The sequence below is a fragment of the Pristiophorus japonicus genome, chromosome 5 (assembly GCF_044704955.1).
Source record: "Pristiophorus japonicus isolate sPriJap1 chromosome 5, sPriJap1.hap1, whole genome shotgun sequence".
Lineage (NCBI taxonomy): Eukaryota > Metazoa > Chordata > Chondrichthyes > Pristiophoridae > Pristiophorus > Pristiophorus japonicus.
The window spans coordinates 195,449,473-195,465,379 of record NC_091981.1 but is presented as its reverse complement, the minus strand read 5'-3'; the positions used below and the strand labels follow the sequence as shown (position 1 = coordinate 195,465,379).

The 15,907-nt window shown below is 43.4% G+C and overlaps 1 protein-coding gene across 3 annotated transcripts in view; it reads left to right on the top strand.

Annotated features, from left to right (window-relative positions):
• LOC139264553 (cullin-1) overlaps positions 1-15,907 on the top strand; it is a 129,535-nt gene that overhangs the window by 83,896 nt on the left and 29,732 nt on the right. For all 3 annotated transcript variants that reach the window (XM_070881191.1, XM_070881192.1, XM_070881193.1), the window contains exons 8-12: positions 2,376-2,538; positions 5,871-6,001; positions 8,318-8,425; positions 10,055-10,161; positions 12,178-12,226. In XM_070881191.1, coding sequence (XP_070737292.1) covers positions 2,376-2,538; positions 5,871-6,001; positions 8,318-8,425; positions 10,055-10,161; positions 12,178-12,226 — 558 coding nt within the window. The remainder of the gene's footprint in view (positions 1-2,375; positions 2,539-5,870; positions 6,002-8,317; positions 8,426-10,054; positions 10,162-12,177; positions 12,227-15,907) is intronic.

Sequence of the window (15,907 nt, the reverse complement as noted above, 5' to 3'; positions counted from 1 at the left end):
TTTTGTATGCCTAGGTGGCTGGAAAGCTGTTTTTGGAAGATTTTCTGCTTTTAAATTATTTCTCCAGCATTACATATTTATATTTATATAGACTTGACACTGGGGGTGTGTGTGGTGATGTGTTGTATTCCAATTCTCTCTCTTTTGCTCACGCTTGCTTTTTTTTCCATTCGTGCCCTTCCAACTCGCTCGTCCGCCCTCCCTTCCTGTCGCCCTCCCCGCTCCATGCTTGCTGCCCTCCCCCCCCCCCCCCCCCCGCCCCCACCGCTGCTCCCTCTCCCCCTCGTACTGGGGTGATGAGCTTTGGTGGGATGAAAGGCCTTTTCTGTTCCTTAACTTTTCTTATGGTCAAAAAATAACTACCAAGAATGGGAATCCTGTCAATTTTTTCTACTTCCTTATCTTAGTTGTTAGCACAGAGTAGGGATTGGACTTGGAATAATCTGTCTGTATGACTCGAGGTGTATATTTTGTCTGAATTGGCAGGTAAAATCAGGGAAAACCCAAAGATGTGTTTTAAATACATTAAGAGCAAGAGGATAATTAGGGAAAGAGTGGGGCCATGAAGGAAATCTGTGTGTGGAGGCAGAAGACGTGGGTATGATTCTTAATGGATACTTTGCATCCGCTTTCACAAAAGAGAGGGGCGATGCAGACTTTGCAATGAGGGAGGAGGAGTGTGAAATCTTAGATGAGATAAACATAGTGAGAGAGGAAGTATTAAGGGGCTTAGTAGCTTTGAAAGTGGATAAATCCCCAGGTCCAGATGAAATGTATCCCAGGCTGTTAAGAGAAGCAAAAGAGGAAATAGCAGACCATCATTTTCCAATCCCCTCTGGCTACAGGTGCAGTGCCAGAGGACTGGAGGATTGCTAATGTTGTACCTTTTGTTTAAAAAGGGAGAAAGGGATAGACTGAGTAATTACAGGCCAGTCAGCCTAATCTCGGTGATGGGAAAATTATTGGAAAAAATCCTGAGGGATGGGATAAATCTTCATTTGGAAAGACATGGATAAATCAAGGACAGTCAGTATGGATTTGTCAAGGGAAGGTAGTGTCTGACTCACCTGATTGAATTTTTCGAGGAGGTAACCCTGAGGGTCGCGAGGGCAGTGCGTATGATGTAGTGTATATGGATTTTAGCAAAGCCTTTGATATGGTCCCACATGGCAGACTGGTCACGAAAGTAATAGCCCATGGCATCCAGGGCAAAGTGGCAAGTTGGATCCAAAATTGGCTCGGAGGCAGGAAGCAAATAGTAATGGTTGATGACTGCAGTGTTCAGTGCTGGGTCCCTTGCTTTTTGTGGTTATATATCAATGACTTGGACTTGAATATTGGTGGTATGATTAAGAAGTTCGCAGATGACACTAAAATAGGCTGTGTGGTTGATAATGAAGAAGAAAGCTGCGGACTGCAGGAAGATATCAATATACTGGTCAGGTGGGCAGAACAGCAGCAAATGGAATTTAATCCGGATAAGTGTGAGGTAATGCATTTGGGGAAGTCTAACAAGGCAAGGGAATACACATTAAATGGTATGACACTGAACAGTGTAGTGGAACAAAGGGACCTTGGAGTGCAAGTCCACAGATCCCTGAAGGTAGCAGGCCAGGTAGATAAGGTGGTTAAGAAGGTATACGGAATACTTGCCTTTATTAGTCGAGGCATGGAATACAAGAGCAAGGAGGTTATGCTTGAACTGTATAAAACACTGGTTAGGCCGCAGCTAGAGTACTGTGTGCAGTCCTGGTCACCACATTACAGGAAAGATGTGATTGCACTGGAAAGGGTGCAGAGGAGATTTACAAGAATGTTGCCTGGATTGGAGAATTTTGGCTATGAGGAAAGATTGGCGATGCTGGGTCTGTTTTCTTTGGAACAGAGGAGGCTGTGAGGGGCGGTGTATAAAATTATGAGGGGCCTGGATAGAGTGGATAGGAAGGACTTGTTTCCCTTGCAGAGGGGTCAACAACCAGGGGGCACAGATTTATAGTAATTGGGGGAGGTGTGCAGGAAAAATGAGGGGAAAGTTCTTCACCCAGAGGATGGTGGGGTGTGGAACTCACTGTCTGAAAGGGTGGTAGAGGCAGAAACCCTCACCACATTTAAAAGATGTTTGGATGCGCACTTAAAGTGCCGTAACCTACAGGTCTACGGACTAAGAGCTGGAAAATGGGTTTAGACTGGATAGCTCTTGGTTGGCCGGCATGGACATATTGGGCTGAAATGGCCTCCTTCTGAGCTGTAAATTTCTATGATTCTATGACTGAGCCCTTTAAACTCAGGCGGTTTAAAATCTGAAATTCTCTACAATATTGTGTCGTGGGTAGTTAGCGCTATTGTTGAGGATGTCTGTAAATTTTGTTTTGCAGGCAGAGGCTCGGCTGCTGGAGGAACAACGCCGCGTACAAGTTTATCTTCATGAAAGTACACAAGATGAGCTGGCTCGTAAATGTGAACAAGTACTTATTGAAAAACATCTAGAGATTTTTCATACAGAGTTTCAGAACTTATTAGATGCTGATAAAAATGAAGGTAAGTCTCTTGTTTATTTGCAAAACGAGGGGCATCAAAGCTACTGAATGGAATGCCCTTCCTCTTTGGCACCTGATCTAACCTTGTACTTTTACTTTCAGCCTCTGAAGACAGCTTTGAGGATTTCAAATATGTAGAGTGTTGTTGAGCCCTTTCATTACTACTGTCTTTCTCGTGTGACAGAATTGTGTTGTGCCGTTACTGTACAAGTTCCTTCAGTAGAAACAGAAAAACATGCAAAGCTCATGTGGTTGTAAGCTCTTGTGTCCAGAGAAACAATGTTTGGGGAGTATAAAGAGCTGGTGTAGATTGCAAAGTCATGAAGGGATATAGATGAGGTTGAGGTTTGTAAATGTGATAATTGGAGGACTGGGCGTCAGCATAGGCTACCAAAGAGAGTAGTGATGGTTGAGTGGATCTTGCTGTGGAACAAGATTTCTACAGCAATATTTTGGATAAGTTGAAAATATATGGGGGGGTGGGCGATGAGAGGCCAGTAAGAAGAATGTTAATATAGTTGAGTCTGTAAGGTGACACAGGCATGTGCAAGGTATTACGCAGGAAAGGCCCTGGGGTAGAGTTGGAGGTGAGCGATGTTGCTGAGGTGGAAGTAAGTCTTAAAATGGGATGTAGGGTTTAGCAGTTGAAGAGGATTGAAGATGACCACTTGTGGTGGTGGTGGAGGTGGACCTTTTCTCATTTACAATGCAGAGAAGGGATGATCATGGAATTCTCTGAATGTCTCCCATAGTTATTGCTGTGACTTTACTCAATTGCACACGTGCTTTATGTTTATTTTTATTTGGAATGACGACTGTAACTGATTACCCATTGGAGAGAATGAACTACTTTCTAATCCTTGTGTGTACTCTGGAACATTATTCCAATATTCTGTGAAGAGGCACAGAATATTAGAGCAGAGCGGTTATGCTAGAACTGTGTAAAATACTAATTAGGCCATGGCTAATCTATTGCGTACAGTTCTGGTCACCACATTAAATGGAAGATGTGATTACACTAGAGAGGACACACAGGAGATTTACGAGGATGTTGCCAGGACTGGAGAATTTCAGCTATGAGGAAAGATTAGATTGGCTGGGGTTGTTTTCTTTGGATCAGAGGAGGCTGAGGGGAGACTTAATTGAGGTGTATAAAATTATGAGGGGCCTGGATTGTTTTTAAAAATTCATTCACTGCATGTGTGTGTCGCTGGCAAGGCCAGCATTTATTGCCCATCCCTAATTGCCCTCGAGAAGGTGTTAGCTAGTGAGCCGTCTTCTTGAACCACTGCAGTTCGATAGAGTGGATAGACCTATTTCCCTTGGCAAAGAGGCCAATAACCGGGGCATAGATTTAAAGTAATTTATAGAAGGATTCGAGGAAAAGTTTTTTTCACCCAGAGGGCGGTGGGTGGGCTCTGGAACTCACTGCCTGAAAAGCTGGTGGAGGCAGAAACCCTCATCATATTTTTAAAAAGTACTTGGATATGCACTTGAGGTGCCGTAAATTGCCAGGCTATGGACCAAGAGCTAGAAAGTGGGATTAGGCTGGATAGCCCTTTTTCGACTGGCGCAGACACAATGGGCCAAATGGCGGCCTCTTGTGCCATAAATTTCTATGGTAAACTAAGAATGATTAATTAGATCTGTGCCCATTTTGTTGTTATCGGGACTTGATTTCAAGCGCAATATCCAAATATTACCATTGGAGGCTTAAAGGAGAAATTCGGGAGCGCGCTAACTTTTAAAAGTTGAAAAAATTAGTGCTAGGCGCTAATGATTTACAACTTTAAAAAAATTTGATGTTTGCGCTCCAGGAAGGAAGTGGAGCGCTTGATTTAGTGCTCCTCCACTTCCTTCCTGGAGCACAACAGGATGCAGATAGGGCGGTAGTTATGTAGCACTGTACAATGGACCGTGCAGTGCTGCTGATTTCGGAGACTCCTTCCTTCGCTTAAAGGGAAGGGCCATCGCTGCATTGGGACCACGTATCTGGTCCCCGACGGCAGCTGCAATCCGGGCCGATCAGCCCGATGCACTGCAGCAGAGTGCCGGGCTGACCACTCATGACCGAAGAGGAATCTTAAAAACAATGAGAAACACCATTTTAAAAATTTTTTTAAAAACTTACCCCGGACACCTCACCTTTAACTTACGCTCCCGAAGCTCCCGGTCTCGCGATCAATGCTTCCTTCACCTGCCGATGTTTTCGTCTGGCGATGCCGCAAGTAGCGGAACCAAAGTTCGGTTGCGGGGTGGTACCGGGGGGTGGGGGAATGCCGTCACGAACTCCGGCGAAGGAGATCAGGGCGCAACGTCCTACCACTGCTGCAAATCTCCTGTCGAAGTTGGCGGGAGTCGTTCATCTCGCCGCAGCCAGTCGGTAAGTGGTTAGCGCCCTTTTATGGCGCTTGCCCCCCCCCCCCCCCCCCCCCGGGGCCAATTTTTAGGTCTTGATGTTTAAATGATTTAACGGGTAGTGAATAAGAGTCATGCATTGTAGAAAAGTAAAGTTTATATATAACTTAAATATATAGTTATATGTCTAAATTGAGCATAAGGGTTACTTGACATGTTTTAAATAAGATTTTAATGTACAAATATTTCTGTACGTAATTAGTTAAGTGCAGCTAATGGCCAATGGTGAAATATGATGAGCAAATCTGATGTGTATTTTCTGCTAGTCGTTCAAGACATTTAGATTGATTTTATTAATCTGAACAACAAAATAACATGTCTCCTTATTTAAAGAGGGATATACTTGCATTGGAGACAATTCAGAGAAGGTTCACTCAGTTAATTACTGAGATGAAGGGGTTGACTTGGGAAGAAAGGTTGGGCCTGTACTCATTGGAGTTCAGAAGAATGGGATGTGATCTTATTGAGACATATAAGATAATGAGGGGGCTCGACAAGGTAGATGCAGAGAGGCTGTTTCCACTCGTGGAGGAATCTAGATCTAGGGGGCATAGTTTTAGAATAAGGGGTCGCCCATTTAAAACTGAGATGAGGAGGAATTTCTTCTCAGCGGGTTGTAAATCTGTGGAATTCTCTTCCCCAGAGAGCTGTGGAGACTGGGTCATTGAATATATTTAAGGCGAGATAGACAAATTTTTGAGCGATAAGGGAATAAAAGGTCATGGGGAGGGGACAGGGAAGTGGAGCTGAGTCCATGATCTTATTGAATGGCGGAGCAGGCTCGAGGGGCCAAATGGCCTACTACTCCTCCTATTTCTTATGTCCCTATGTCCCAGATGTTAGTAAGTGGAATATTCAACTCCAATGTCAAAAAAAGAAATAACTAATCCGATTCGGTTCTATTTTGTTTGACAGATCTGGGTAGGATGTATAACCTAGTCTCTCGAATCCAAGATGGCCTTGGGGAACTGAAGAAGCTTCTAGAAACACACATTCATAACCAGGGTTTGGCTGCCATTGAGAAGTGTGGAGAAGCTGCTCTAAATGTGAGTTAAAGAATGTCAATCTGTAGAAAGTTAATTTCCGATCCTCTGGTTACCTTGCCCTCCAACTCACCATATTATTTTCACAAGTTTTCCTGACATCTATGATTATCCATTCCTTTCATTATTTTGAAAACATGGATTATGTTTTAGACATATTTCCTTCCCTCTCTTTCCCCCCTCCTGCTGTCATCATCTTTTCCAGGGACAGTGAGGATTTTGATTTCTTACCCAATGTTTAATAATGTGTATGAGGGTTGTCCTGAAGAAAAGAACATCGAAAAGTATCACCTACAATGGTGGTAATGCCTAAAATTGTTTCAGTTGAGTTGGTCTAGCTGCTGAGAGTTTTAAAACTAACAAAGTTTCTTTATATTATGGTGCTAGGGTATATCGTTTTAAGTTTGCTTCTTGCAATTGTCAGATTCATTTTCTTTTACATTGATGTTTACAGTTATCCCCATTTTTGAGGAGCAACTAAATTAAATCACTTCTGTAATGAACCCTACACAATTTCCCATCAGAACTCATCTGATGAGCGACTGGATGGGGAAGTAAATTGGAACAAAATAAAAACGAAAGTTCAGTAATTTAAAGAATTTTGTTGATTTTAAATATAGAACCTGGGTCTTGTTATCACAGTTCATTAACCAGCCTACTCCAACAGCATGATTATTGTGTTCATACTTCCAAACTAACGTTAAGGAAGCCATTGCAATATCAACACTTGTGATGTTGAAACATAGGGATGAAACTTCATATGACTAGTGTTTGCAAAATTCTTGTTCAGTTATGTACCAGAAATGCGAGGGTGTATACATATCCGGAAAGGCTGAATAGGCTGGGTCTCTTTTCTCTTGGGGGGGGGGGGGGGGGAAAGAAGGCTCAGTGGTGACCTAATACAAGTCTTTAAAATTATGAAAAAGATTTTGATAGAGTGGATACAGAGAGAATGTTTCCACTTGTGGGGAAGAGCATAACTAGAGGCCGTCAAAATAAGATAGTCACTATGAAATCTAATAGGGAATTCAGAAGAAACCTCTTTACCCAAAGAGTGGTGAGAATGTGAAACTTGCTATCACAGGGAGTGGTTGAAGCAAATAGTATAGATGCATTTAAGGGGAGGCTAGACAAGCATATGAGGGAGAAAGGAATAGAGGGTTAATCGGATAGATTTAGATGAGGAAAGACTGGAGGAGGCTCGAGTGGAGCATAAACGCTAACATGGACTGGGCCGAATGGGCTGGTTCTGTGTTGTATATCCTATGTAAACTAAACCGTTTGAATCCATGCTGACTGCTATACAATTTATTTTTTTAAATAAACGTTTTCAGCCCAGTTTATATTTCAGTAGGAGTCACAAAATGATAGAAATTTTAATTAAACAGTCTAAACAATAAGCTGCAAATGTAGTTAGCACGGGTTTAGACAGGTTAGATGCAGGAAGAATGTTCCCAATGTTGGGGAAGTCCAGAACCAGGGGTCACAGTCTGAGGATAAGGGGTAAGCCATTTAGGACCGAGATGAGGAGAAACTTCTTCACCCAGAGAGTGGTGAACCTGTGGAATTCTCTACCACAGAAAGTAGTTGAGGCCAATTCACTAAATATATTCAAAAGGGAGTTAGATGAAGTCCTTACTACTCGGGGGATCAAGGGTTATGGCGAGAAAGCAGGAAGGGGATACTGAAGTTTCATGTTCAGCCATGAACTCATTGAATGGCGGTGCAGGCTAGAAGGGCTGAATGGCCTGCTCCTGCACCTATTTTCTATGTTTCTATGTTTCTATCACTGGATTGACCAGTGCCAAACTGCTTTAGCAACAGAATTCAAATAAGTTGGTGAAAATGTGTATTCCAAGTAGTAACATTTTTGCACACATTTGAATTAATTTGCTCATACGTGTTAATTGTGTTTGTGCGCAGTGGCGGCAGCGCATGGAACTATCAGCGTATATTAAAATCAAATTTCCCATTCTTTGGGGCGACTGGAAAGTGGGACTGGGCCAGGAGCAGGTGAGTGTGCTCCCCCAGAGTGAGCTACTATACCACTCACTGAAATGACTTCTGTGTAGGCAATGTGCTGCCAAAATCCAATCCCCGCCCTCTCCGCTTTCAATCTCCAAGCAGTGACCTAGGTTTCTAGACCTGTACATGAGTATGTCTGAGTCCATCTCCAGTTTGTTCCAAATATACTGTTGAAAAGAGTCTTGTTTTTAAAGCTGTTCTTCTTCAATAAGTAAGTTTCAGCCTGCATATTTATAATGTAAATATGTTCACTGTATTCATATCTATTTTTCCTTTTTTTTTTGTTTGACCCAGGATCCCAAAATGTATGTACAGACAATTCTGGATGTTCATAAGAAGTATAATGCATTAGTGATGTCAGCATTCAACAATGATGCAGGTTTTGTGGCTGCTTTGGATAAGGTAAGGCAATAATTTTGTAGCAATTGGTCTAACAATGACTCTTAAATGTTTCCAGTCACAATTACAGCGCAGATTGGAAAGTTGTTGTTTGGGGGGTGAGGGGATGGGGGAGGCTAGAAAGCAGTGATGAACAAAAAATATTGACTTTTTTAAAGTTAAGCTGCTAGACAGCTTGTTTCCTTTGTCTCAGCTCCTGGTCCTCTTGATTCCACATTGAAGAGTGCCATGATTATGCTCACTTGGTTACAACTAATGTAATTGTATTTTTTTGAACCTACTAGTTCTACTCCAGGTGACTTTTTTCATGCCCACGTCTTTTTAAATGGGCCAAACATTTTGTTCCAGAAACTCTGGTATCTGTGCTTTCTAACCTATGATCAATTGTAATGGGGGAACAAGTTTGCAGGGGTTTACAGGTTATCAGTGCTACCCTGTTAAAGTCTACCACTGGCAAGGATCAAACCCTTCATAGGTTCAGGAGATACTCTACCAGAGTAATAATCTATAGACCAATTTTAATTAGGGTATGGGTATACAAAATAATCTATATCATAGGGTTGATCAGAAGAGCCCTGATGGTTTGAAATCTACAATGCGCTATATTTGAGGGAATTTGGTCACTGGTGAAAGTTCTACGAATTGTCCAACTAATTTCCTCTTTCCACGAAAAAGGTTATGAATGTGTTGCCCCTGCAAACGTAGCATTTGTTACTTGCTTGATGCAGGTGGGCTCTGCAAACTACCTGATATGGAAGATGTCTTTTGTAGTAGATTGGAAGGATGTGGTAGCATGAAAGCTTTATGCCATGCCATTTCTGCAGGAAGAGCTATTCCTTTCCAGATATTGTCTTCAGATTGTGCTGCAGCAGATGGTACAATTCTTACAGCAGATGGTACAAATCTGACAACCTTCGTTGTGAAATGGTGGTAGCCAAGACAGGTCTCCAGTGACATGTCCAGGTCTCTAAACATGGTCCTGGTGTAGAATGAGTAGATCAAGTGCCGCAGATGTCATTGTACTTGTATTTGTCGATTTGGCAGTCCCGCATGGCAGAGCACTTTTTTGCTCAAAGGTTAGTGGAAATCTGGAACTTGCTCCCCAAAAGGCTGTGGATGCTGGGAGAATTAAAATTTTCAAGATTCGGTGATTGATAGAATTTTGTTAGGTAAGGGTATCGGGATATGGAACAAAAGCGGGTAAATGGAGTTGAGGTACAGATCAGCCATGATATAATTGAAAGTTGGAACAGGCTCAAAGGGTTGAATGGCCTGTGCCTATTCCTGTTTAACTTGATACCAGCAAAGTCCTTTAAATAGCATAAGAGGCTGTTAGAACACTGTATTACTAGATGATTGAGTTTTTTCATTAACAAGTTAGAATGGAAAAACACCAAATTCATTGTGTTAGGATGAGAGTTTCTAAAATTGCAATTTTAGTACACAAGGAACATGGGGAAATTGTTACCTTTTCAGAAGAATTGTTAAATTTTTGAATGAATTGTATTAACACTAGATGAGAATTCAGACAGTGCCAAATGTCAAGATTTAAAACTGCCTAGTTGAAGGTGTGAAGATATAATAGCTGTTTTTGTAGTAGTATGCTGAAAATTGTTGCTTGGTTTTTTGCAGGCATGTGGCCGTTTCATAAATAATAATGCAGTGACAAAAATGGCTCAGTCGTCCAGTAAATCTCCAGAACTATTGGCACGATACTGTGACTCGCTACTAAAGAAAAGGTAGGTAGGATCTGGGGGAAATAATTTATCAGTGCAACATTCCTTCCTGACCAGAAATTGGAATTCATGATTGCCTACCAGTTGAAGAACAGTAAGAACGAACTTTTATTGATACAGCATCGTTCACAACCTCAGGACATCCCAAAGTGTTGACAGCCAATTAAATATATTTAGAGTGTCGTCGCTACCATAATGTAGGGAAACGTGGCAGCCAGGTCCCACAAACAGCAAGAAGATAAATGCCCAGATAATATGTTTTGATGATGTTCGTTGAGGGATAAATATTGGCAAGAGCACTGGAAGAACTCCCCAACTCTTTGTGTCAGCTTGTGGCTCAGTGGATAGCACACTTGCCTCTGAGGCAGAAGGTTTTGGGTTCAAGTCCCACTCCAGTGACTTGAGCACGTAAATCTAGGCTGGCACTTCAGTGCAATGCTGAGGGAGTGCTGCACTGTTGGAGGTGCCATGTTTCAGATGAGACGTTAAACCGAGGCCCCATCTGCGCTCTCAAGTGGATGTAAAAGATCCCATGGCACTATTTCGAACACGAGCAGGGGAATTATCTCTGGTGTCCTGGCCAATATTTATCCCTTAATCAATATAACAAAAACAGATTATCTGGTCATTATCACATTGCTGGATGTGGGAGCTTGCTGTGCGCAAATTGACTGCCACGTTTCCCACATTCCAAAAGTGACTACACTCCAAAAGTACTTCATTGGCTGTAAAGCGCTTTTGAGGCATCCGGTGGTCGTGAAAGTATTTCTTCTTTAAAATCATACAGCACAGAAGGAATCCATTTTGCCCATCATGCCTGTGCCAGCTCTTTGGAAGAACTGTCTATCCCATTATTCCCACTGCCTTGCTTTTTCCCCACAGCCCTGCAAACTTTTCCATTTTAACTGTATATCCAATTCCCTTTTTGAAAGTTAAGTGATTCTACATCCATTGCCCTTTCAGGCAATGCATTTGAGATCATACAACTCTCTGTTTTATCCTCATCGCCTACCTGGCATTTTTGCCAATTATCTTAAATCTGTGTCCTCTGGTTACAGACCTTTCTGCCAGTGGAAACAGTTTCTCCATATCTACTCTATCAAAGCCCCTCATAATTTTGAACAACACTATTAAATCTTCCTTTAACCTTCTATGCTGTAGGGAGAACAATCCCAGCTTCTCTAGCCTCTCTATATAACTGAAGTCCCTCAGCTCTGGTACCAGTCTGGTAAATCTCCTCTGCAACCTCTCCAACGCCTTGACATCCTTCCCAAATTGTGGTGCCCAGAATTGAACAAAATATTCTAGCTGAAGTCCAACCAGTGATTTAAAGGTTTAGCAGAACTTTCTTGCTTTTGTACTTTATGCCTCTATTTATAAAGCCAAAGATCCTTTATGTTGCTTCTTTGACTAGTGCCATGTGATCTTTTATGTCTACCTGAGAAGGCAGTCAAGGACTTGGTTTAATGTATCATCCAAAAGGTACTGAGGGTACATCATGGGTTATGTGTTTGAGTCCTGGGATGGGGCACAGCCTTGTGACTCAGAGGCCATCACTAAACCAATTGTGAGGAGCAGGATAGCAAAATCTTAAGCGATTCTTCGTAAAATTCTGATCTATTAAATAACTTTCTTTGGATACAATTCTAATCTAATATCCTACATTACAACAGTGACTACACTTCATTGACTGTAAAGTGCTTTGGGACGACCGGTGATCGTGAAAGGCGCTATATAAATGCGAGTCTCACTGTCTGTCTGTCTATGGAGACCTATAAGAATATTGTTACTTTATTAACAATTAATAGACATCTATTCACTCCTCGGGAAAGCAAGGATGCCGTGCAGCCTTGATTCTCGCAGTATTTCTAGACTGCTAACTTTTGTTGTTTAAACATACATAAATGTTGCCACAATGATGCATAAAATGGAGAAATAATACTGAAAAACTGTAGCATTAACTTCTGAGTATGTGTACAGATTAATTGTAATACGGATACTTTAATTTGTGTTCTACAGCTCCAAGAATCCTGAAGAAGCTGAGCTTGAGGATACACTTAATCAAGTAGTGAGTATTAAATAGTTGCTACTTTATAAAGAACCAAAGGGCTAAAATTGGCCCCTCCGATGGGGCCTCTGGCTGCCTAAAAGTAGCGGCCATGGGGCGGCTCGGAATGGCCGCAGTGGGGCCGCCATTCTGGGAATTGTCCTTCCTCAGTTTTGGAGTGGTGCACGCGCTTACCGACTGGCAGGGACCCCTTCGCAAAATTGCCCCTTTCCAGGAGTGGTCCTGCCGCCGATTGGTGCCCCGACAGCTTTTGCTATCGATATTTTTGGCATGGCTGCACGGCTGCCCTTAAAGGGGAGGGTGCACAGCTGCGGCCGCCATGTTATTTATTTTGTGGGCCGACAGTTATGGTTGCAGGTCCGGCTGGGCCACCAATAGGCAGCCTGGCACCCCCTCTTGGGTGAAATCCTCCCTGGTGGCCCAGTGTTTGCCACTAAAGTGGCTGCAGAATTCATAGCGTCTCTCCCCTTTAACTGAAGGGGAGAGACATTGTGACGTGCCAACACGGCACTGATGACTGACCGTCTCGGCTACTCCGTCCCGTCCCACTCCACCCCGCCCTCATTTCCGCCCCCATGATGAGGATACTTCCGCCCCACTCACACAAAATTCTCGAAGTGCTACATTTTGACAGTTAGTCCGCCCCATGTATTGGGGCAGCCAGAACACATCAAAACCAGTAGGAGCTCCTCATTTCAGGCGGTGGGCAATTTTGGCCCTCAAGTGTCCAGTATAGGTTTGGTTAGTTTTGTTATCTGTTTTGGCTTTATCAGGGTTTGTGTTCGTTATTTTCAGAAGAGATGCAGCTGTGCAAAACTTGTAAGGAAAACCAGTATTTAGTTTAAAAAAAATCATTTTCCCCTCTTACAAAATTTCTGATCATCTGGTTTGTTGATTGATTAGAATCTGCATGCAGCAAGACTCGACAACATCCTGCTTGGACTTGTAAGTGGCAAATAACAAAGTGCCAGGCAATGACCATCTCCAACTAGAGAGAGCTTAACTACCTCCCCATGACTTTCAATGGCATACCATCACCAAATCCCCTACTATAAACATCCTGGAGATCACCATTGACCAGAAACTCAACTGGACCAGCCACATGGTTGCTGTAGCTACTAGAGCAGATCAGAGGCTGAGTATTCTGCTGCTAGTGGCTAACATCCTAGGGCCGAAATGCATCCCCACTGGAAACTGGTTGCACCTACCGTTTTTCCTGTGTTTCCTTGGATGCGGTGGCCTCTTGTGCTAAATTTAGCTTGTTGTCTTTTTTTTTCTCGAGTGGGGCAGAAGTGGGATGGAGAGCAGAAGATCAATCATAAGAGGGACGGAAGTGGGGGCGGGCAGAGTGTCTGCTGCTGTCATCACGCTGGCGATGGGAGACCAACAGGAAGAGCAGTGCAAGGAAGGTAGTGCAGGGGTCCCCTGCGGTCATCCCCCTGCAAAACAGATATGCCGCTTTGGGTACTGTTGAGGGGGATGACTCACCAGGGGAGGGCAGTAGCAGCCAAGTTCATGGCACTGTGGGTGGCTCTGCTGCACAGGAGGGCAGGAAAAAGAGTGGGAGAGCTATAGTGATTGGAGATTCAATTGTAAGGGGAATAGATGGACGTTTCTGCAGCCGCAATCGAGACTCCAGGATGGTATGTTTCCTCCCTGGTGCAAGGGTCAAGGATGTCTCGGTGCGGGGCATTCTGAAAAGGGAGGATGAACAGCCAGTTGTCGTGGTGCATATAGGTACCAACGATATGGGTAAAAAAGGGGATGAGCTGAATTTAGAGAGCTAGCAGCTAAATTTTAAAAAGGACCTCAAAAGTAGTAATCTCAGGATTGCTACCAGTGCCACGTGCGAGTCAGAGTAGGAATCGCAGGATAGCTCAGATGAATACGTGGCTTGAGGAGTGGTGCAGCAGGGAGGGATTCAAATTCCTGGGAAATTGGAACCGGTTCTGGGGGAGGTGGGACCAGTACAAACCGGACGGTCTGCACCTGGGCAGGACCGGAACCAGTGTCCTAGAGGGAGTGTTTGCTAGTGCTGTTGGGGAGCAGGTAAACTAATGCGGCAGGGGGATGGGAACCTATGCAGGGAGACAGAGGGAAGTAGAATGGGGACAGAAGCAAAAGATAGAAAGAAGAAAAGTAAAAGTGGAGGGCTGAGAAACCTAAAACAAAAAGGGCCACATTACAGTAAAATTCTAAAGGGGCAAAGTGTGTTAGAAAGACAAGCCTGAAAGCTCTGTGCCTCAGTGTGAGGAGTATTCGGAATAAGGTGGACGAATTAACTGCGCAAATAGCAGTTAACAGTGATGTAATTGGCATCACGGAGACATGACTCCAGGGTGACCAAGGCTGGGAACTCAACATCCAGAGGTATTCAACATTTAGGAAGGAAAGAGAGAAAGGAAAAGGAGGCGGGGTGGCATTGCTGGTTAAAGAGGAAATTAATGTAATAGTAAGAAAGGACATTAGCTTGGATGATGTGGAATCGGTATGGGTGGAGCTGTGGAAAACCAAGGGGCAGAAAACGCTAGTGGGAGTTGTGTACAGACCACCAAACAGTAGTAGTAGTAGTAGTAGTAAGGTTGGGGATAGCATCAAACAAGAAATAAGGGATGCATGCAATAAAGGTACAGCAGTTATCATGGGTGACTTTAATCTACATATTGATTGGGCAAACCAAACTGGTAGCAATGCGGTGGAGGAGGATTTCCTGGAGTGTATTAGGGATGGTTTTCCAGACCAATATGTCGAGGAACCAACCAGGGAGCTGGCCATCCTAGATTGGGTGATGTGTAATGAGAAAGGACTAATTAGCAATCTTGTTGTGCAAGACCCCTTGGGGAAGAGTGACCATAACATGGTAGAATTCTTTATTAGGATGGAGAGTGACACAGTTAATTCAGAAACTAGGGTCCTGAACTTAAGGAAAGGAGAGAGAGAGAGAGAGAGAGAAAACGGGTAATTATAGACTGGTTAGCCTGACATCAGTGGTGGGGAAAATGTTGGAATCAATTATTAAGGATGAAATAGCAGCGCATTTGGAAAGCAGTGACAGTATCAGTCCAAGTCAGCATGGATTTATGAAGGGGAAATCATGCTTGACAAATCTCCTGGAATTTTTTGAGGGTGTAACCAGTAGAGTGGACAAGGGAGAACCAGTGGATGTGGTGTATTTGGACTTTCAAAAGGCTTTTGACAAGGTCCCACACAAGAGATTGGTATGCAAAATCAAAGCACATGGCATTGGGGGTAATATACTGACGTGGATAGAGAACTAGTTGGCAGATAGGAAGCAGAGAGTCGGGATAAACAGGTCCTTTTCAGAATGGCAGGCAGTGACCAGTGGAGTGCCACAGGGCTCAGTGCTGGGATCCCAGCTTTTTACAATATACATCAATGATTCGGATGAAGGAATTGAGTGTAATATCTCCAAGTTTGCAGATGACACTAAACTGGGTGGCGGTGTGAGCTGTGAGGGGGACGCTAAGAGGCTGCAGGGTGACTTAGACGGATTAGGTGAGTGGTCAAATGCATGGCAGATGCAGTATAATGTGGATAAATGTGAGGTTATCCACTTTGAGGGCAAAAACACGAAGGCAGAATATTATCTGAATGGTGGCAGATTAGTAAAAGGGGAGGTGCAACGAGACCTGGGTGTCATGGGTCATCAGTCATTAAAAG